This window comes from Myotis lucifugus, unplaced genomic scaffold, assembly GCF_000147115.1.
Source record: "Myotis lucifugus unplaced genomic scaffold, Myoluc2.0 scaffold_23, whole genome shotgun sequence".
In the NCBI taxonomy this organism is placed as follows: domain Eukaryota; kingdom Metazoa; phylum Chordata; class Mammalia; order Chiroptera; family Vespertilionidae; genus Myotis; species Myotis lucifugus.
The window spans coordinates 8,103,864-8,127,723 of NW_005871071.1; the positions used below are offsets into that span (position 1 = coordinate 8,103,864).

General features: G+C 46.2%; 1 protein-coding gene across 1 annotated transcript in view; it reads left to right on the plus strand.

Moving 5' to 3' along the window:
• SHC4 (SHC adaptor protein 4) overlaps positions 1-23,860 on the plus strand; it is a 103,566-nt gene that overhangs the window by 14,923 nt on the left and 64,783 nt on the right. Inside the window, 1 exon segment of the mRNA XM_006085994.3 lies at positions 17,688-17,758. Within this exon segment, the coding sequence (XP_006086056.1) occupies positions 17,688-17,758 (71 nt within the window).

The following is a 23,860-nucleotide window of genomic DNA, read 5'->3' on the forward strand; positions in this document are numbered from 1 at the left end:
ACAGTTTTATTGAGATATAATTCATACACCATAAAATTCACCCTTACTGCTCCAATCTGTTTGGCTCAGTGGATAGAGTGTCAGCCTGCAGACTCAAGGGTCCCCGGTTCGATTCTGGTCAAGGGCATGTACCTTGGTTGTGGTCACATACCCAGTAGGGAGTGTGCAGGAGGCAGCTGATCGATGTTTCTCTCTCATTGATGTTTCTGACTCTTTACCCCTCTCCCTTCCTCTCTGTAAAAAATCAATAAAATATATTTAAAAAATAAATAAATAAAAAGTATTTACCCTTACAGTGTATCATTTAGTGGTGTTAAGTATATTCTCAGAGTAGGGCAACCATAACCCCTATCCAATTTTGGAACATCCTCAGCACACCAAAAAGTAGCCAAGTACCCAATAGCAGTCACTCCCTAACACCCCCCTCCACCCCTGGAAGCTACTAATCAACTTTCTGTCTCTGTGGATTCAATTATTTGGGACATTTTATATAAACGTAGTCATATAATAAGTTGTCCTTTGGGCCTGGCTTCTTTTATTTAGCATAAATATTTTCAAGAATGATCCATGTGATAGCATGTGTTATACTTCATTTCTTTTTAAAAAATATACTTTATTGATTTCAGAGAGGAAGGGAAAAGGAGAGAGAGATGATGAGAAAGAATCATTGGCCGGCTGCCTCCTGCATGCCCCCTACTGGGGACTGAGCCCGAAACCCACGCATGTGTCCTGACAGGGAATTGAATCGTGACCTCCATAGGTTGACGCTCAACCGCTGGGACCTTCATTTCTTTTTATGGCCAAATAATGGTCCATTGGGTGGATATCCCACATTTTGTTGATCCATTCACCAGTTGATAGACATTTGGGTTGTTTCTACTTTGGGGTTTTTATAAATAATGCTGCTCTGAACATTCACGTATAAGATTTTGTGTGGATGTGTGCTTTCAACTCTCTTGGGTCTAGGAACCACCTGTGAGTGAATACAGACTGAATGAGCTTTCACTCTTAACGGTCATGGTGCTATGCTGGGAGCAGGGCAGACTTCTGGGAGCTAATGAGTGCGATGGGCTAGTTGCCCCTGAACTCTGGGTCCCCAAATAGGAGAGCTTGAAAAATGTATATGTCTATATTTGTGTAATTTTTTGGATTCCTTCTGCTCAGTCAGCTGTCACTCCTTGCTTTTGACAGCGAGCCTATCCCAAGGAGAACCCAAAACTTCAATTTGGGCTTCTGAGTCCTGAGAAGACAACCTGTTAAAACCGTATCTAAGTCTAGAGGACATGGGCTCTGAATGAAGGACCAAAGTGCTCTCTTAGGGAAAAACACACGCATTAGCTTTAGTTAGAAAATCTGTTTGGGCAGTTACTTCTGAATTCTCAGTCATGGTTAGGACACTTGAAGTTGTCAAGTAGGAGACCTCCAGTTAAGGTGTTACGATATAAAATCTCTCTTTCAGATAAAAGAGATTACTACTTTTAAGATGTTACTTTTGCTGGTATGTAGGAAAACCAATTGAAGAACTGCTGAACTGATTCTAGTCTTGAACCTTTTCACAAAACTCATTTGGTAGGAAGGGAGCCTCAGAGGAGCCCTGACTCCCAGACCATCATCTGCAAAACACAGGTTAAAAGGCCTCTGTATCCCTTCGGAGTAGGTTTTCACAAAGACTCAAATAACTGGAGTTTAAACAAGACAGAGGTTTACTTTTTGGCTCACGTAAAAGAAGTCCATAGGTAGGCAGGCCAGAGCTACATAGTGGTCCCACCGTTATCAATAACCCAGGCTCCTCCCATCTTTTTGTTTGGCCATCCTTAACCCATAGCTTCCACCCTCAAGCTCACTCAAGATTGCAACACGGCCACTGGAGCATCCCCCATCATGCCCGTTTTCCAGGCAGCAGGGAATGAGCAAGGACAAAAATGGTGCACTTCAGGGCTGAGTTAGCCCTGGTAAGTGACTTTCCTGGAATCCAACGACATTCTTTACATCCCATTGGTCTCCTGGCTTCACGGGAAGCTGGGAAATGGTAGTTTTTAATCTGGATACATTGGAGATTCTATTAGTAAGGAACAAAAGAGGAAAGGAAATACAGGGAAAGGATAGAGGTAGGCAACCCAGAGTCTCTGCCCCGACCTCCTAGGAGCTCATGGTTTAAGATGGATGAGACAAAGGCAGGTCATCACACAGTGTTACACCCCAGAGCTGTGCAGAGCCTTACAACAGCCCATCTCTGGACCACTTCAAAGCCCATAGGCTTAGATTGTGGAAAGGGTGATTTTTGGTGATGGTTGAATTATCCATCTCATTTCTTCAATGGGAGGTTCAGAGGAGTTTCTGGAGGATATGGAGTTTCAGAAGGATGTTAAAGGAAATGATGCTATGAACAGAAACCGTTAAATATGATGGGAATGGCTGGTTCAGAGCCATCTGCATGGTGTCACCTACTCTTGGTTTCCATTTGTGTATTCAATGAATGCCATCGGTCAGGGGTATTCAGGGCAATGGTTGGAGGTATGGAGTATAGTCAGTGGCTGGAAAAGGAAAGAAGCTTATTAATTTCCATGAGAATCTCAAACCTGAGCTAGACTCCCATTAGTAGCTGTTACCACTGATTGACCTTTTCCTACCTTTGGCATCGTTCTCACATGCCTGTCTTTCTGATTACTTACATGGAACTACACATCCTTGTAGAAAATCATTACTTATTGTAATAACCAAGAGTACTAATAACCTACCTCATGCAAATGGACTTTAAAGGAAATAGAGATCCTCCTTGTACTCTATTCCTTGCATTCAGTTAAAAATGCTGAGATTTTGGAAAAAGAGTACAAGCTACAAAACAAGCAAATTAAACCTAAGATTCTATTTAAGTTGTTTTCTGAAGGTGTCACTAAGTAATGTACAGGCATCATTTGAGTTTGACTCACAAATCTATGTTAGAATTCATTGACAACTTGAGGTCTGTGATAACGGGAACAGGTTAGCAATTTTCTACACTTGTTTAGAGCTTTGTGATGTTGCATGAACTTGTGGAAATATCATAAATGCTTCAAAAATAAGGGGGTTGGGACAGAGAGACCTTTCCAGCAAAGGTTTTATGAGCGGGGTTTTGTGTTTAAATATTGACTAGCAGGTCACTTCTTTCTAGCTCTGATCATTATGCCTCTTCGATTCAATTCTAAAGCAGCCCTGTGGTTGCTGAAGCCATAGGACTTTGCTGCTATTCACCATAACGTTTCCATTTGCACAGATGATGATAAGAATATTTAAGAATCCCTAAATAGTATCCAGACATAGGAAAAGGGCAAATGTTCCTTCCAACGTTGAAAGCTATTTGATTTGGGCACTTGGGAGAATCTGATTCATGATTAAAAGCATTTATTTGAATCAGGCCTTACACATTTCATGAACAGTGTCCACTTCTGCCTCCCCAGGGGCTGTGATCTCTCCATTCTCTCCCTCTCCTGTCATTGTCAACCTTTGTACCCTAGGAGCACGAGTAAGTCGGTTCCATCCTTAAAGTAACCTCCTCCCCTTAGCTTATCTTTCCTCTTTTGTTAAAATATAAATTCCTCAGAAGAAAAAGTAAAACAAAGCACTATGCTCACTGGTTTACTTCCTTGCCTCTATAGTACACTCTAAACCACCGCTCTCTGGTTCTGCTCCCCTACTCTACTGCTATTGCTCCACGAACTCCCATAGTCAAACTCAGCCGTTGCCAAATGCCAGTGGTCGTTATCTAGCCCTTCAGCACATTGATTCTCTCTGCTGCCCTCAATTCAGTTAACGATCTGTTCTCTTTGAAGCTCTGTGTGCCCTTGTCTTCCACCTCATCATACTTTCTGGTTCCCTTGTACATTTTTTTTTCTTAAAAAAATGTTTTTATTGATTTCAGGGAGAGGAAGAGAGGGGAAGAGAGATAGAAACATCAATGATGAGAGAGAATCATTCATGGGCTGCCTCCTGGACTCTCCATACTGGGGATTGAGCCCGAAACCCAGGCATGTGCCCTAACCGAGAATTGAACTGTGACCCCCTTGGTTCATGGATTGATGCTCAACCACTGAGCCACATTGGCCGGTCTCTCCTTGTACATTTCTGACTTCTGTTTTGTGTCTTTAGTAGCTCTACTCTGCATGCCCTTTAAGTGCCAAATGACATCAGATAAGCCACTTGATTTTTTAATCCATGAAAAGTAGACGGGTTGGAATGGATAATCTCCAGGGCCCTTCCAAGTCATAATAGGAGTCAGAATGCACTGACTTGAGCTACAGTAAACTCTTGTGTTTCATGTAAAAAGAAGTGTAATGAGAGATGAGTAACATTTGGATTGCAATTCTGCAAAGGCATATTGTTGGCCGCTTCTTTCAGAGATGTCATAGACTCTGAAAACCAGTACGACATCATTCAGCAGTTTATCACCAGTGGGAGACTGACTAATGGGAGTTGTGGTTTTAGTGTAACACAGAACAACAGACCATTCACGTAAAACTCCAGTGCTGTGACTTGGAGGGGGGAGCGGTGTGAATGAGGTTCTTTGGCCACCATGACCTCCAGATACGACCACACACTGGGCATAGTTACTGCCTTAGAGAGCTGGGAAGATTGAAACCACCATCATACAGATGTTCTCACTGGGACCTAGTGTTTGACTAAACATGGCAATGGCTGACAAAATGGCCTTTTCCAATTGGTCTTTTTCAGTGACAATGAAATGGTACCTGGTTTGTAATAGTAATTTAGTTCTATATACTGCTATCCAAGATTTCAGATTATTCCCAGAGAGTGGGATTTAACTTGACAGGCAGGGGCAGGAGCAAAAGTTTAAGGGTATTTGAATTTTTTTAATATATTTTATTGATTTTTTACAGAGAGGAAGGGAGAGAGATAGAGAGTTAGAAACATCGATGAGAGAGAAACATCGATCAGCTGCCTCCTGCACACCCCCTACTGGATATGTGCCCACAACCAAGGTACATGCCCTTGACTGGAATCGAACCTGGGACCCTCCAGTCCGCAGGCCGACGCTCTATCCACTGAGCCAAACCGGTTACGGCTAGGGTATTTGAATTTTTAAAGTGGGGTGGGTGCAGACACTGCTGGTGGGGAAGGGAAGAGAAGAGACAGGTTGATGGAGCTGCTCAGTGTGTAGTAGCACTTGCACACGCCATCCTGTGTGATGCATGCTGGTCCTTCAATAAGTGTTCGATTCAACCAAAACCTTTAGGTCGTGGAACAACCCAAAATTCTGGGTACTCAAGGCTGAGTCAGATTTGTGTTATTTTGGGATGAAGGGTGTAATTTTATTTAATATTTTTGAGGATCTCAAATCTGAGAAGTAAGGTCATAAAACCCCAAAGATGTAGGATTTTAATTGCATTATGGGTTGGCAGGAGAGACTGACACACACCATCACTATTAGATTAGATTAAGTTTCCAACTTAATTAGACAAGGATACAAAATATAATTGGTAGGTCATCTGCGAAGCCATTCTGCAAAGGTGTTGCCTTGGCTACAGCAGTAACCAAATTAAGGTCATAGTCAACACGATGGTGGATACAGTAGGCAGGGCTCTTTGCCATGCTCTTGAGCACACACCCAGGGCACCCCTGTTAGCCTCTGTGGGGACGCACAGGGCTGCTGCCCCTGGCCCCTCTGGATACCAGGTGGGCACCAATGGCAAGCCTGGGAATTGCATTAGCTTTACCTGCGTAGCAATCGTGCTGGCGTTTTGCCTTACCTTTCAGAGCAAAGGACATCCGGCAATACTCTCCTGGGAAGCCGATTAACTTCTGTGAGTCACTGCTTTTCCATCTCATTTATGATTCATGACCTGGCATATATTTTTAGCTTATATTTATTTGGATCTGAGAAGTGGGCTGGGTGGAAGTGTTGTTTGGAAACTTATGGGAAAACGAGGAGAAATTGGCATCATGCTGAAGCTTACGTGGTCTGAATGTGGTGATAGTCCTCTGACAGTCTGTGATCTTTTACTGAGAGCCTACTGTGTGCCACATACTGTGCCAGACTCTAAGGATGCAAGGTAAATGGCCCCCTGAGAGCTCATTGAATTGTGCGAACAGACAGTTACTAGATAACTAATGTACTGTAGCTCCTGCCTGTAACCCCAGTTGTATCTCTGGACTCCAGTCATATTGAAGTTTTGGAGCGCCCCTTATTCTTGCCTTACCTCTTGCACATGCTGTTCTCCTTGCCCAGTCTTTCCTTAGTTGCCCTTCGTGACTCAAAGCAGGATCCTTCCTTCTGAAACATCTTCACTGATTCCCAGAGGCTGGGTTGGAGACCCTCCTATCTACTCCCATAGTACCTTGCGTCCCTGCGTTTGTCACACTCCTGTCAAGAGTGCTCTTGATTGAGCTCCCTCCACGGTAGAGGCTCATCCATCAGCTCCCCAAACTAGGAGCAGGTGAAACTGATCTGGAAGAAAAACATGTCATCCCAGGGTAGTCGCTGCCATTTGTGGAGCCTCTTCCACGTGCCAGGCACTGTGCTCAGCACCACACCACGCATTGCCTCCTCTGAACCTCATAATAACCCTATGAAGCAGGTATGTCTCGGTGCCTATTTTATAGATGAGGAAATGGAGGCCTTAGAGGTGAAGTGATTTGCCCAGGGTTCTTTCCCAGCTGGTGCATGCAGAGCTGAGATTCACACCCAGGCCCGCCTCTCCGAGCTCATGCTCCTACACTATGGCACGGCCCTGCTTCCCTGTCATGTTACTGCACCAGTCAGGGTAGACTGGGTCCTGCTGTGTTGATAAGCAACCCCAGCATCCCAGTGGCTTAGACAAAAACGGTTTATTTCTTGCTTACGCCATGCATCCACAGCAAGTTGGCTGGGGGCGGGCGGGGCGGGGTTGGGGGTGGGGGCTCTAATCTGTGTTATTCTCCCTCAGGACTGGGCTGAGGGAGGCTCAGGCTCTGGGCTTCCCAGTGACAAGAGACAGGAAATGTGAAACATCACTCCCAATGGGATAGGCCACTTGAGTATCACTGACTAAATCACGAGCCGTGCCCAACCTCAAAGGAGCAGTGGAAGTGCCCCTACTATGTGCTGGGAAGGGGAAATATTGGAAATATTTGTAGAGCAGCACTAATAATGCCCACATTGGATTATATAAAGAAAGGATTGGGGTAAGTGTACAGATGAAAATAAGAGAAAAATAAAGTGAATAGATGGAGCAATGAGCACCTTTCAGGGAATAAGAGGAAGCTCTTGCCTTTTTACCCCTAGGTCTCTAGTTAAACGGCTGTTGGGATCAATTATTCAGTGGTTCTTCCTGTAAGCAGCACCGTTAAGGCTTCTCTGGATGCATTAACGCTTTGACACAACCTGGGGTTTCGCTGGGTCCATCAGGAGAGAGGAGTCCATTGCTATTACAAAAGCAACTTAGTCTGAGCAGGGCCAGCCTCCCACGTCTCACTTTCATCATGGGGAGCAAGTCCCACCAGGTTAGAGACTTTCTCCAAGAAACACAGAAGACAGCGTTCTTGGTCTCCTAGGATTGTGCCTGCACAGGAATAAAGATCCCTTCTGAGTAGGCTGGGACACAGTGTCAACGCTTGTCACTCCCCACAAAGGACTTTGCTTAAAGCTGTTGGTTGTGGCTTTTGAAACTCAACATTAAAATTGAATGTAAGATACAAGGCCCCTAAGGAATTTCTGCAAAAAGTGCACTTGGTCAAGGAGAATTCACCCTGTACCATACAATCCTGGTCTCGGAAAACAAAGGGTGACCGATGGAGTGCAGAACAGAGGGCGGCACTGACTGTCTCAGGTGGTGGGTGCAGCAGCTGTTCCTAAGTTCCTCTTAGTTTTATAGAACCTAACACATCTGCCACCTATAGTGGATGCCTGCCTTTACCACTCTTCTTTTTCAATTCTTCATGGGGAAAATACACACACACACACACACACACACACACACACACACACACTATATATATATCTATCTACACTAATAAAAGAGAAAGATGCAAATTGACCGTACCTTCATGATGCCCACCAGCCAATCGAGAGTGAGTATGCAAACCAACCCAACAAAGATGGCAGGTTAATTTGCATACACAGGTGCAGAGCGGCCGGGGGCCGGATGCTTGCGTCATCGCCATGGTGACCACGCAGGCATTCTGTACAGCCCCAGCCACTCTGGGCCTCTGCATCGGGCTATATATATATATATATATATATATATATAGAGAGAGAGAGAGAGAGAGAGAGAGAGAGAGATTGAGATGGTTTGGGTGGGTAGAGGAGAGATACAATGCATTATCTTCAATCCAGAAGTTTTTAGTTTTCTGAATTCATTTTCATTTTAAATATCTCCACCAACTCTACCATGGTGGAGCATGGGGCACTGCAGGGGGTAAGCATCAGGGGGAACTCCTCCTGCCTCACCCAGGTACCATGAGGGAATTGCTGTCAGCACATCAGGTCCATAGGATGAAACACACTTGTGTCTGTTAAGCCAGTGTCCAACATCACTGTGTGCTAGTTTGTATATTTCATAGAAGCAGGGCTTGGTGTCTCCCCTAGGTGGTAAACTTCTCCAAGTCAGGTACATGACATGGAATAGCACAGCCATAAGCATTGAAACATCTGGGTTCTTCTCCATTAACCAGGCCCGTGGCCTTTGAGCAGACCACTGCATCTCTGGGAGTCAGTTTTCCCATCTGTAAAAAGGGTATTATACGCCTGTTCAGGTTCTGTCACAGTTTCACTGTGATAACACGCGTGAGAACAGACAGTATAAATCTCTGTTTGGGCAAAAGCTCATGACCACAGAGGCTGACCTTTCTGCTGTGCCCAGCAACAGAAAGAGCCACCCATGTCTCCCAGCACAAGGGTGTAGAGTTGTTCCTCAGAGAAATCAGAGCCTTCCAAATGCCGTCAGGGTGGTTTTGCCACCGGAATGACCTCCATCTGAGTACCTATGTCTGTCCAGTGGTTCTCAACCTTCCTAATGCCACGACCCTTTAATACAGTTCCTCAGGTTGTGGTGACCCCCAACCATAAAATTATTTTCGTTGCTACTTCATAACTGTAATTTTGCTACTGTTATGAATCGTAATGTAAATATCTGATATGCAGGATGTATTTTCAGGGGTCGCGACCCACAGGTTGAGAACTGCTGTGTAGGCAGAAATGAAACCTCTCTCAGTTCAAACAATCCCCCGTGTGTAAGGGCTTTTCAATGGGAGTAGGACTGTTGGTATGAGACACCACATAGCCGCCTCATGGGATGCAGATGGTTGTCATACTTTTCTCGCCCACAGACAGCCAGTATGTTTTTTTCAGATTAATTAGGTGGGTTTTTTGGACACTCGTAGACAGCCTGTATCCTAGTATATTCGAGTGTCTCCAATGTGTCAACCAGACCAAGATCTTTACTGTTTAGCTGGGCTTCTGATACTCAATACTTTCCATGTGTGGGATCCTGGGGTGCCCACTGTCAAAGAGAAACTTTTCTTCTGAATCAACTTAAAACTTCCTCATTTAATTCTAAAATTCCCCAGGAGATATGCTGACATGTTACCAGTTCTGCTGGCCTTCGAGGGACTAGGAATGGGCTGTGGCCCAAGGGGTCCACTTAGCAGGGACAGTGCATCCAGGTGAAGGCTTGGGCCAGCGGGGCAGGCGAGCTCCCTTCCCAGCCCCGCCTTGGCTTGCTCAGGCACCTGGGCGGGGGGAGGAGAGCTGCCTGTGGAAGAACCAGCAGAGCACACGACTTACATTTAGAAGGTTCCATCTTTGTGAGCATGAAGGACTCAGAGGGTTGAAATTCCCTGGGTGCCAAGACCTCAAATGTGAGTGAATGAACAAATCCAGCTTTCCAGGCTTTTGAACCTGGAGTAGAAGGAGCTTTCAGCAGAGTAGATGTATGTTTGGATTTTAAAAAGCATGTTCAGCCCGGCCAGTGTGGCTCAGTGGTTGAGCATCAACCTATGAACCAGGAGATTGCGGTTCAATTCCTAGTCAGGGTGCATGCCCGGATTGCAGGCTTGATCCTCCATGTGGGGCCTGCAGGAGGCAGCCAATCAATGATTCTCTCTCGTCATTGATGTTTCTCTCTCCCTCTCCCTTCCTCTCTGAAATCAATAAAAATATATTATAAACAAACAAACAAACAAACAAACAAATAAATAAATAAATAAAATGTTCAATTCGACCAACCAAAGTTTATTTTGAGGGGCTACTGTGTGCCACGCAGTATTCTAGGTGTTGGGGATAGTGCAGTGCGGCTGTCTGCTACTAACCTTCCAGTGCGGGAGACAACAAACACAAATGCACAGTACAGTCAGCACCAAGTGCTCTGAAGAAACACACCAGGGGACAGAGAACAGTGAGGAGAGGGAAGTGTCAGCAGCCCTGGGCTCTTGGATGGCCAGTTTCAAAGGTGCTGTCCAATCACTCCATGAAAAATCAGCAAGACACCCACCTGTGCCTCCTCCACGGAGGCCTGCCCTCCTGTTAGTCTCACTGAATGCCCCCTAAACTTGCTCTCCCACTGAGCTCCCGTCCCAGAGGTGGGTCCCCACCCCCACTGCCCGCCTGCCCAGGCTTTCATGAGGTCGGTGCGGCACTAAAGGGGAAGGACTTTCCACTCCCTTCCCACGCCGTGCACTTTCTGACCCTCGGAGGGTCAGAATGCACGGTGTGGACATTCTAACACGAGGAAGGCTTTGACCAGCTTCACTTCAGGGTTATTTTAACTGGCAAGGTATCCCTTTAAGAAGGATCACATTACAGATGGTCCCGTTGGGATGCAGGTTATTTCGAGACTTCCTGAACATCATTTCTTGGCTACTTCATTCAAATAAATCATTGATGCCCTGGAAGAGGTGCCGGGGGTAATGATGACTAAGACTCACGCCCTGCCCTTGAGCAGCCCACAGTCCAGCAGTGGGCAGAGGCATTTGAACAGATCAATTGCAGCACCACTGGGTGAGTGCAACTTTGACAAGTGCAAGATGCTCTGGGAGCCCAAAGGAAGAGCAATGAACTCTGCCTCAAGGGTGCTGAAGATTTCCAACACCTGTCATGATTCCTGATGCCTCACCCATTTATTCCTCATCCAGCCATTCACACATATTTCCTGAGCAGTTTATGTCAGGGCCACACCCTGCCTCAGATATTATTTGTGTGGCCTGTTATTGTTGTTGCCGTCATTGTCTGGTAATAGCTATACTGAGGTATAACTCACATACCATACAAGGCACCCTTTGAAAGTTCACAATTCAATGGCTTTTAGTCCATTCACAGAGTTGTACGACCACCACTGATATTAGAACACTTTTACCAACCCCCAAAGCAATCCTGTATCCTCTGGCAGTCAGACCCCAACCCCTCAACCCTCTAGCCCTCCTTTCTAGCTCTACAGATTTGTTGATTCTGGACATTTCATATATGTGCAATCGTGCCATATGTGGTATTGTGTGACTGCCTTCTTTCCCTTAGAATAGTATTTTCAGGGTTCATCCATGTGATGGCACATGTCAATACTTCATGCCTTTTTATTGCCATTGCATGATATACCACATTTTATTGATCCATTTATCCATTGTGGATATTTGGGTTGTTTCTACTTTTCCACTGTTCCGAATAATGCTGCTATGAACATTGGTGTGCAAGTGTTTTGGGTGGACATATGTTTTCAGTTTTCATGGGTGTATATCTAGAAGTGGAATTGCTGGGTCATATGACAATTCCAAGCTATACTTTTGAGGACCTGCTAACCTATTTTCCTACTGATGCCACCATTTTACATTCCCCTCAGCAACATAGGAGAGATCTAGTTTATCCACATCTTTGCTAACACTTGCTATTTCCAGCTCGTGGGTTTGTTTTTTAAATTATAGTTAGCCCAGAGGGTGTGAATTAATATCTCATTGTGGTTTTGATGTTCAATTCCCTGGTGATGGACACTATTGAGCAGTTTTTATGTGCTTATTGGCCATATGAATATGTTCTTGGGAGAAATGTCTATTCGGGTCATTTGTTCATTTAAAAATTGGGTTACTTTTTAACCTAAAATGCTCTAGAGGTTCAGAGGAAAGGGCAGGTGGCTAGAGGTCAGCGGCGGTGGATGCCCTAGAGTCGAGGGTGAGCCAAAGAACAGAAGCAGCAGGTCCCTGGAGTGGACCATGTGGGGCGGCTGGTGAGCTCAGGCAGTGTCAGTAGAGTCTGGAGGCAGAAACTCCTGGAGTAGCTGAAGCCTGAGTGGAAAGTAACTCACTGAACAAATGAAACAATGTCTCACGATTATGAAGAGAACATTCTCTCCTTTCTCCCCCCCCCCCCATTTTTTTTTAAATGAGAAGGACTAGAAGTTTCAAAGGTGGCAGAAAAGTCTTGCAGTGTCTTCGGGCCACATTGTCGGCCTCTATCATTCTGAACATTTATTGCATGAAGGTCAGACCCTTGTCGTATCGTCCTTGATGATATACTGTTCTCAGTGTTCGGATGGCTTCAAAGTGCCTTTCCTCCTTGTCTTATCAAGCACAGGGCCTGGGTCTTAAACCTTCTCTTGAACAATATTCCTCCATTCTCCCAGGGCAGGGGCAGGCACTGTCTAAGGAAGGGGCTGTGCCACTGGGAAATAAAGGGACTTAACCCCACTAGTAACTCATAAACTCTGATTCCTAGAGATTAATTTAATTTTTAGGCTTTATTTAATTGTTTCACTCCAAATAATACTACCTACGTATTTTTTAATAATATAAACAGTACAAAAATAAAAAGTGAAAGGCTGCCTCTCTCCCAGGCCCAGAGGTAACCACTGTGAGCAGTGCCTATGTGTCCTGCAGACACCCTTTCTGAGGCTATGAGAACATATTGTTCCTAAAGAGAGTCAGGGTGAGAGGTTCCCATAAACTAGCTCTCATTCCTCTTCTCCGAAAACCCCAATAATTCCTTTTCTGGCATGCAGAGCCCAAGATACACACGGCCATCAATAGGCTGTTCATCTCTCCCGGGGAGCTGGGGGTGGAGGCTCAGACAGTACAACAATATTATGACTGCCCGGGGCGCGAGGAGAGTGAGCTGGGAGTGAGCTGGGAGTTAGGAGGGCGTTTGCCAGGTGCTGAATGGGGAGGTTGTCTGAGCTGTGCTGAGACCCGCCCCTTTCTCATCACCCAGTGTGTCTCTAATAAAGGTCTTCAGTGTCCTCCCCTCATCCCCTGGTCAGGAGTTAGGGAGTGTCTTGTCTCCTGTGCCGCCTCCTGTTGTCCCCAGGGAGCCTGGTTCATGCCTGTTCTTACCAGGTGGCCCCAGGCTCGTCCCCTCCTTATCCACCTGGGTGCGCGGGGCGGCTGGAGGAGTCCTCTCGTTGGGATGGTTCTGTTATACAAACTTACACACAGAGCCCAGAAGTGGACTTGGGCTCTAGAAGAAACCCTGATTTCATCTCACTGAACAAATGAAACGGAGCCAGGCACTGTCCCTTCAGAGGCCTTAATTTCCTCATCTACTCGATGGAATGAACAACAATGACTAACCTCACAGAAAGAAAAGTCATCCCTTTCACAGTTGTCCTATCCTTATGGGGCTGGGTTTCCTAAGAACAGAGACTATGTCCGGCGCACATCTGCCTTTAATAAATGAATGAGAGGTATTGTCATCCCTAGTTTATATCTAAATGAACAAACTGAACTTCTTCCTCAGGCATTGACATCCAGCCACCAGCCACTTATGCAGCCAGCAGGTACCTAAACAAAGAAGGGAGGAGGTTATTTTTATGTGCGCTCGCTCCCTGCTTCCTCACAGCCATGGTTTCTGAGTGAAATGGACTGTGTGAGCCAACGGGGAGGCCAACCCCATTCTGGTTTTGGGGGTAATTGTGGCAACAATCAGGCATTGATTTCCCCCCTTCGCTCTGCTCAGAGTGGCTTCCTCACAGTTCTTAGGGTGGAGAGGATGTACTCATGGTCTTGGTCACCACAGGCCTCCCTCCCTCCCTCCCTCCCTCCCTTCCTTCCTTCCTTCCTTCCTTCCTTCCTTCCTTCCTTCCTTCCTTCTCCTCACAAGGATATTTTTCCCATTGATTTTTTAGAGAGAGTGGAAGGGAGGAAGAGGGGAGAGAGAGAGAGAGAGAGAGAGAGAGAGAGAGAGAGAGAGAGAGAGATGCCAGAGAGATACATCGATTGGTTGCCTCCCACACACGCCCCACCGGGTCTGGGGATCAAACCTGAAACCCAGGTATGTGCCCTTGACTGGGAATGGAACCCATGACCCTTTCGTGCACGGGCCGATGCTCTAACCACCGGCCAGGGCACCTCAGGCCTTGCTGAGAGGCCTACGGGGAACCTTCCCTTCCCCACCTCATGACTCACGTTTCTTCAGAAACTTCAGTTTATCTCAGTGAGGCTGCAGAAGGTGTCACCTGTGCTGTTGCCAACAGACAAGTGTGTGAAGCAAAATGGGTTTTGGTGGAGGGGCCGGGGGGGATCAGAAGCCATACCATGGTCTGCCTTAGAAGGAAGGAGATGAGGTGGTCAGCACCCTGAATTGTGACTAAGAACCAAACCCTGGAAGGTCCACTCTCTCCCCACCCTCCACCCCCACTCTGCACTAACCCCCGCCCCCGCCCCTGGAATTGGCCCATTTAGACACTGCCCCACACATGGGAGCTCATTATCATTGTGGGCTTCTCCCCACAACACCTGAGGGTAGAGCACTGTTCTCCCCCATCCATGTCACTGCCAAACCCTCTGTTTAGGTGGATGCCAGTCTCTGAGGTGGGGGGATAACAAAACACACATAGAGGAAGGAACAAAGAAATCTAGAAACCCTCCAAAGGCTATCCTCCTGGCCTACAATTCCCGAGTCCTCAGTTCTCCTGTGCTCCTCGCTAATTCTGGGCCAAACCTTCACCTCCCTCCCTCTGCTCACTTGAAAGATACTGTTGGAGTTAAACAGTAAAAGCCGTATTCATTCTTTCATCAGTATTTACCTGTCCCAGGTGATGGGGACACAGTGGTGGTCGTGGTCCTTACCCTTATGGTGCTTACAGCCAAGGGAAGGGAGACAGGGAACAAGCAAATTAACAGGTAAACCTGACAATCTGTCAGTGGCATGAAGGTGACAAATAGGGGCTGTGATGAAGGGAGAGGGGAGGGTCTTCTGGGGCAGTGACATCTGCATTGAAACCTGAGGGTGAGAAGGAGTCAGTCCTGCAGAGCAACAGGGGAAGAGCTGGCAGTGCGGGGTGAGGAGCTGCAATGCAGAGGCCCTGTGACTGCAAAGAGTGGGTGCATTCGAGGACTAGAGAGAAGGCCCGTGTGGCAGCAAAGAGCATGGGGGGCGGGGGGGAGGGAGAGTGACACAGATGGAGTGGAAGGGCAAGCAGGGCCAGAAATCCCAGGGTCTAGGTTTATAGGATTGCGGTTGTTTTCAGAATTCGTGCCAGGGATTTTAAGCAGTGCAGGGGCCTGTTCCGCTCTTCACTTTGGAAAATCACGCTGGCAGAGTGTGAAACATGTAGGTGCTTGGTCACGGTTTCAAAAACTGTACCCTGATAGGTGGCGTCACCTCATCTCAAATAGATTCACACGGAAGGGGAAATGACCTGTGCACTGGCCAGGGCCTGGAGGCGTAGCCCAGACCCTCTCCCAACCTGCCTGGGGAGGCCATTCTTTCCAGCGTGAGGCGCGCAGGAGATAGGGAAGCGGGAGGAAAGTTCTGCAATAGAAAGAGACACCGGAAGGCAGGAACAGTGGGAGCAGCCAGTGAGGTTAAGAAAACCGACTTTTCAGTTCACCTTGGCAGGGAGCTTAGAAACCTTGAAATCTCATTTCACGACAATTCTGAGATGGGCTTTCTACCACACCCCCTGACCTAGCGGTCCTTCCCTGCCTCGTCTTACGGCTCATTGACCTGAAATTTCTAGACACCACTCACTTCCCTGAGGTGCTCAAGCCTTGGGAAGTTAAGTGTGATGGGGACAGAATAAGACATTCAGAAAAGATGTGTGTGTCAGTTCTAGAGACCCCCAGCGAAGTGTGATGGACAGGAACCTGGCCGAGAATCGCCAGGCGATTGTCCAGGCCAGCATGCCCTCCCCAGCCCTAGGCTCGCTCTCGGCAACCCCGGGAGACCGACCAGCTCTTAGGATGCTAAATCTACAGAATTTGTTCAGAAATGATACGCAAAGTGTCCGGAGAGGCACCCCTGGCCCCCGCCACCTTTCCACAGGGTTTTCCAAGCAGAGAGAGGCTGGACGGTTTGCAAAGGAAAGCTAACAGGAAGCATATAGTTTTCAAGGAGCCGACAGATCACTTGCAGTCAGACCACGTGGCTCTCCTAACATTTCTGAGCTCATTCTCTGAGAACCACTCGTTCTCAGCACCTAAGGCTCTGCTAAGAGGACTCACTCCCCCGGCCTCACCTGGCAAAGCTACCCAGCCGGCTACTGAGTCTGCCTCCCAGGCTTCGTTCCTCCCCACGCTCCCCGAGCCCAGCTTTCATCCGCCAGCTTGTCATTTCCTGGATGCCCCACCAGGGCCTTCCAGCCAATGGGTCCCCAACCAGCTCATCTTCCCGGCCCCGGCTTTCCTGTTTCTGTGGATGGAATCACTGCTCCCTCTGCTTCCCCGCTGGAAATGTCTGAGTCATCCTTGACTCATCCTTCTCATTCTCCAGATCAAACCAGCTCCCGAGTCACGTAGTACCTATTTCCGTGATGCCACTTGACTCTGTCCCCTCCTTCCGACGGCCCCCATCCCACTTCGGTGTGGGCTGTCATTGCTTCCCTCCGGGCAGGCACATCCTCCCTTGTTCCCTCACCATTTCCCGCCTCCACACTGCTGCTGACATAGGCTGCTCACTGATCGCCTCGCTCCCTCACAGCAGCCTGACGCGGCTCCCTCTGCTACCACATTAGATGTAAACCAGCTTTGAGCTTCCTAAGTCACCATTCCTTTTCTCATACTGCGTGTTCAAGTTAAGTTTACTTATTCTCGGTGTAGGACATAATGTTTTGTCTTTTCTTGCACTTTCTTATATGATTTTGCAAAAAATAAGATCTTCTATTACAAAATCCTATATTATCTGCATTTATAGGCTTGCTTTATCTCCTTAGAACAGTGGTCGGCAAACTGCGGCCCCTTGAGTGTGGCTCTTCCACAAAATACCACGTGTGGGCACGCACATACTCTGTATTACTAGTCTCACATTTGCTTATACTTCCTCTACTATGTGAGCACATGCGTGTACCACACACTGCTCTCAGGACACCTGTATGCAATAATGTACTCTCACAACAATTCTGATTGTGTCCCCATTTCGCTGATGACAAAACCGAGATGCAGAGATGTTGAGTAACTTGCTGAGGCCCCATATCTAACACGTGGCAGAGCATGGATTCTAAATCACATGGTCTGGCCCCAGAGCTCAAGCTGTTAACCAGTGAATTCATATTTGTCTTTGTTACCTGCATTCCTGATGTTATAGTTTGGCTTTAGCTGATGTTTTATAGCTGCACTGAAGTTTAAGGCGTGTGTCCATTATTGGTCAGAAATATCAATGGCAGGCCGAGTGTGTAAATGTAATTTGATAGCAGGAGCTGATTTAAGGTGTTTCCCAGGAAATCACTCTAAGGTTAAGAGACATCTTTGTGCTATTTTTTTTTCCTACCTGTTCTTTTTTCCCCCTTTTCTTATTCCAGTACATGGGCTGTATTGAAGTGCTGCAGTCGATGAGGTCACTGGATTTTGGAATGAGAACTCAAGTTACAAGGTAAGAGAACTAGATTGGGAGAGGCTTTGAGGACCATGTTTTATTTTTCACTTTGTTATTTTTTTAATAAGAGAAAGTGTATTTAGAAAGTCACAGAGGTAGAAAAATCAGCCAGCTGGGCTACGTGGGTTCAGGAAATAAGTTACAGAGAGGCAAAAGAAGAGGACAATTTTTGTTTGTTTGTTGTTGTTTTAAAGAGGACTATTTTTAAAGTCACAACAGTTTCTCCCCACAGAAATGTCATGCAAGCCTTTAAAGTCCCCCTGGGCTGTTATTCAGACGCCTGGAAGCTGGAACACAGTCCAGTGACCAGGGATAAGTCCCCTTATCTCGTCATGTGAAGGATTTCCCAGTTCTGTGGCAGAGCACCTGCACTGTGTATGAGAGCTGGGAAGGTGATGCAGTCGTAGAAATAGCTGGTTTCCCAGGTACCAACAGTTTTTTAAATTCTGCCTAGAAATAGGGCCTTACAGAATCTGAGGCCGGTGGAGGAAGTAGCTGAAAAGAAGACGAGAGCTGTTTCATCTTCCCAATTTGAAACTCTGTATTCATTAAACCTAACTCCCCAGTCCCCATTCCCCACCTGGCCCCAGCCCTGGCAGCCATCATTCTATTTCATGTCTATGAATTTAACTACTCTAGGTACCTCATATACGTGGAATCATACAGTGTTGGTCATTTTTTTTTTAATATATTTTATTGATTTTTTTTTTTTTACAGAGAGGAAGGGAGAGGGATAGAGAATTAGAAACATCGATGAGAGAGAAACATCGATCAGCTGCCTCCTGCACCTCCCCGCCCCCCAATGGGGATGTGCCCACAACCAAGGTACATGTCCTTGACTGGACTCGAACCTAGGACCCTTCAGTCTGCAGGCCAACGCTCTATCCACTGAGCCAAACTGGTCAGGGCGGTCTTTTTTTTTTTTTTGATAGCATAACGTCCGCAATGTTTATCACTAGGCCAAACACTATAACTATTTTGAAGGCTGCTACTGTGTATTGCTAGATTGTTGTACAGAAGAACTGCACTAGATGGTGTCTCCCAGCCATGTACCTGTCTTTTGTTAAGGTCTATTTTTTAAATCATTGTCAACTTGTAAGTTTATATTTTCCCATTGTTTAATAAATGGTAACAGACTATTTTTTTTCTATGCCATGAAGTTTCAGTGTGTGACTAATGTACAAACCCAAGGAAGGTGTCTGCTGTGGTTTCTGGATAGTATTCCTTGCAGATGTGTCTGTACGTGATTAGGGCATGGCCGACTGTGCTCTGGGCAGATTCACAGAGGCTCGAGGGTGGTGGGTTGTTGTTAGATTTGGTGGTGGGGAAGGCCTCTCTGAGGAGAAGATATTTGAGCTAATCTCTGAATAAAGTGAGGGAACCAGCCATGGGAGTGTCTGGGGAAGAGGGCTCAGGCAGAGGGAAGGTGGCATGTACACCATTGGTCCATAGCGTCAACCCTGATAAGGCCCAAAACCTGGGCAGTTGGCCTGTCCGGTAAGAGTGTGAAGAAAGTGCATCTTCTTCCAAGAGTGGATACCAGACAGTGACCAGTGGGCTCCAACTCAGGGGAGGGAGAGGCTGGATGGGAGATTCAGGGTTCAAGATGCCCTATGCAAGTGATCTGCCTTGAAGTCAGGAGACTCCAGCCACATTAGCCCACGTTGTCTGTGGTTTGGCTTAAAGGCCATGAAGCCGATTTCCATGCACCAGGGCTGAAACATATGTTCTAGGCTGCCCTCCCCAGCTCTCCAACCCATTCTCTGGGGCTTGTAGAGTTTGAGGTGCTGTATCTTGTAGCTACCTGGGCTCAGCAGCAGTCCTGAGACTCCCTGATCCAGGTGGAGAAGGTGAAAAGCCACCAAGGAAAGTGAGGTAGAAGACAAGGAGAAGAGATAAAATAGGTATGTCCCACTTTAAGGAATTAACCAAAATTGAAATTTACTGAACAGAACAGTTACCATGCAGAGTGCACCCCTGGATTCCTTTACATAATGAATTCCTTGCTGGTATTTCGAAGGAAATTCAATATAGGAAAGAAAGTGTTTTTACTTTTTTCCCCAGGAACTCACATATTGCTGAAAGTGGGAGTGATCTTTGAAACTCTACGGTAGGTCCTATAGGACATTCTACAAGAGGATGTAAGCGTAGCCGTAGGTATTAGTGCACAGCCATAGAGCTCCCTGTATGTTACCTGGGTGGGAACATTCTATTTGGGACCGGGATCATTTCTTTGGTCCCCCTCGCTCCTCGATATTAGACTGATGTATTCTATGAAGTGTGTACCTCAAAGCCACATGCATGTTGCTGAGCATAGTATTCTCATGTAACCAGCATAAGAAAATGGCTCACTTTCCTCCAAACCTCTAATTTCTACCCTACTTCCCAAATATTTACTCTTTTAATTTACTCTTCTGTCTCTTTTAATTTTTCCTTCTTTATCTCATTCTCCTTTCCTCTCTCAACTTCTGTGTATTTTGACATTCACCTACTACTCGAGTTGCTTTATTACCAGTTGTCCATTACTCTGGAATCAGGCTTCAAATGGTTTTAAATTTAACTTTCACATATTCACAAAGTTTCACTTTGCTCATATCTTACTGAATGCAAGAAAATAATTTTCAGTGGACCAGTTAGAATTCCAGGAGAAAAGACCTTTGCATCTCATGGCCGATGTCCCACCCTGATAAATGGTCTTACCGTGTCTATCCTAGTTCACACCTTATTCCAGAAAACAGGGCGACAGCAACAAGAAATTCCTGGTAATCAAGGGCGAGCTAGGGTTAAGACACAGGGATTGGGTCAGCATTTGAAACAGAGGAGGAAGGTGGGGCACAGTTCTTGTCTTTCTGAGGGACCTGCCTGCCCCTTGGTTGGGGGCTGAGTCCACAGGGTCTGGAACACAGAAAGGACTCAAATAGACCCGCAGAGAAAAAGAAGAGGACAGGAGGCACCCACTTCATGGCCCCGCTGAACTCTGTCCCTCAGTCCAGACTTAGTCCCCGAGGGAGCCTGTGATGGCTGTTACTGTTGTTCCTCTGCGAATTCTCACCCACAGATCTTGACTGATTTAGGGCCAGATCTCAATCGTTAGTAACTGAGTATTCATGCAAAAGGGCAAAGGAAGAGGTTTTCCACCACAGAAACGAGAAACACAATCATTAGGAAAACAAAGGCTCGCAGCCACAGTTGTCTTCAAATGTCTGGAAAACAATACCAAGGAAGTAAAGGAAAGAGAGGGGCTGCAAATCATGCTATAGTCATGATTTAGTCATTTGTTCTCTCGCATAAAAATGTTCTCATCATGAGTTTAAAAACAAAACACCTCATTTAATCTGAAACACACACACACACACACACACACACACACACAAAATCAGGTCACTAAACCCTAAAGCCCAACTTCCATCCCTTGAATAAGCACCCACATCATGCACAGAAGAAATCGTCCCTCTCCCCCTAAGATGCCTCCTTCCTTGTGTTTGGGTGCCTGAGGCAGGCAGGAGGAAGAAGCCCATCAAGGGCAATCACCTAAGTGGAGCTGGTGGGACAGGGCCTGGCTTCCAGGTCCGAAGAACAGAACTTCATAAGAAACTGTCATTGGTCACATTTAGTTCATCACCACAGAACATAATACAGGGGTGGGCAAAAGTAGGTTTACAGTTGTATGAAAAATAATACAATGACTAATAAATAATAATACAAGAATAAACTGTATTCTGTGTACTCACAATTATAAACCTACTTGTGCCCCACTTCATATATCCCAAGGGTCAAGGCATACTGCTGGTGGGAGGGACCTCCAGATCACTGGCTTACTATTCTGGCACCTTCCTGCTTTTTTTTACCTTATATTTGTAACTTCTATTTGGTAAAAAAAGAAAGAAAGAAAGAAAGAGAGAGAGAGAGAGAGAGAGAGAGAGAGAGAGAGAGAGAGAAGGAAGGAAGGAAGGAAGGAAGGAAGGAAGGAAGGAAGGAAGGAAGGAAGGAAGGAAGGAAGGAAATCAGCTAGACAAAGTGCAAGGCACCTAGCACAGGATCTGCCCACGCCACGCTCCAGGACAGCTGGGAAGCCGAGGCAGGCGCTGGGCTCACCTCATTCTGTGACTGCCATTCCTAGGCGGGAAAGGGGGGGGGGGTCCTGTGTAGGGAAATGGGGAGCTGTTAGAGAATGAATGGTGAACGTTCCTTTTGGGATCCTGGTCTAAGACTCATTTTCTCTAGCGGATCCTAAGGGGCTGCATGTTGTGGATTATTTATCTGCCCCATCCCATCCCATGGGGAAGAAAACCCTGACCCGCGTTTTTCTGATCTGCTGCTGCAGACATTTGGCAAGCTGTTCGGGTGATTTGGTACCAGGTAAAGCAACAAGGATGCAGAGATCATAATTCAGAGGACACTGTAACTGGACTAATTTCCTGTTTGGAACGTTATTGCTCCTGAGCAGTGATTAGCTTACTAGCTTGAAGGTTTGATTCTTTGGCTTCAGCAGGACATTAAAGGCAGTTCTTCAGAGACAAATGCATACTTCCCGTGTGTGTGTGTGTGTGTGTGTGTGTGTGTGTGTGTGTGTGTGTGTGTGTAAGACATGTGGACATTAGGAGGGAAACTATTCTATAGAGGTCAAATATTTTCATGTTGGGGAGCTAAGTTAATATATCTTTGAGTACAGGTTGGCATTTACCTAAATTTCCTGAGAATTGCAGGGATGGGATTGGTGCAGCTCTGTGTGGATAAGTGTGTGCATCTCCACCTAAGACTTGGAGTAACTGTATGGCACCAGGTGTGTGTTGAGCTGTGAGGAAGCCGTGGAGGTAGGAGTAGGATTGCAGCCCACATGACATGCCAAATGAAGACCATGAGAAGAGGCCAAGTCTATTAGCTTGCCAGGCAAGGGAAAGCTCCCAATGAGGAAATTAAAAGGAGTGTTATGCTAAGGATGGAAACACGAGCACTCTGGCTGAGACGGATGTATGTGATTGGATAAAAAAAAGTTTCATTGTTCATTGGTCAGGAAAGAATGTTAAGGTGCCAGTAAGGATCTGGTGTTCCAAGGGTCAAGGTTTATGACCTTTACTAGCTAGTAAGAATAGCTACAATAAGCCCTGACCGGTTTGGCTCAGTGGATAGAGCGTCGGCCTGCGGACTCAAGGGTCCCGGGTTCGATTCCGGTCGGGGGCATGTGCCTTGGTTGCGGGCACATCCCCAGTAGGGAGAGTGCAGGAGGCAGCTGATCCATGTTTCTCTCTCATCGGTGTTTCTAACTCTCTATCCCTCTCCCTTCCTCTCTGTAAGAAATCAATAAAATATATTTTTTTAAAAAAAGAATAGCTACAATAAAACATAAGAGTGAAGTCTGGCTGGCATGGCTCAGTGGTTGAGTGTTGACCTATGAACCAGGAGGTCATGGTTCGATTCCCAGTCAGGGCACATGCCTGGGTTGCAGGCTCGATCCCCATTAGGGGGCGTGCAGGAGGTAGACAATCAATGATTCTCTCTCATCATTGATGTTTTCATCTCTCTCTCCCTCTTCCTTCCTCTCCGACATCAATAAAAATATATTAAAAAAATAACAGTTAAATGCTCCTAGACACATTTGATGTAGTGGAAGTACTTCCTTTCACATATGTAGATGTCAGGAAGCCCTTGCAGGAGGTTTTGATGTGTGTGTGTGTATAACCATCACTTCTTCTAGCTTCAGGTTCTGCTGCTCCTCAGTTCCTCACAATCTATTTTGGACTGAGATCTCACTTCTCAGATATCTGAGATGAAATTGCCAATTAAATTCCTTTTAGAAGACTTCAAAAGTCTAGTTAATAAAAAAAAATGTTTCCAAGCAATTGGGAAGAGTTTTGAGAGCATGTCAGAGTCAGGTGAAGAGAGAGAGGGCATGAAAGTCAACAGTAGTACGTTTTTGCTCAGTCATTAGCACGTCTTTCACATACAGGTGCACAGTTACTATTTGAATGAACAGGTGTAAGGTCCAGAAGTATAGTTCCTGAAGCAACACACAGAATGTGCAAATCATATATACAATAAAGGATTAGTATCCAGAACATATAAAGAACTCTTACAACTCAATAACAAAAACCAAAACCC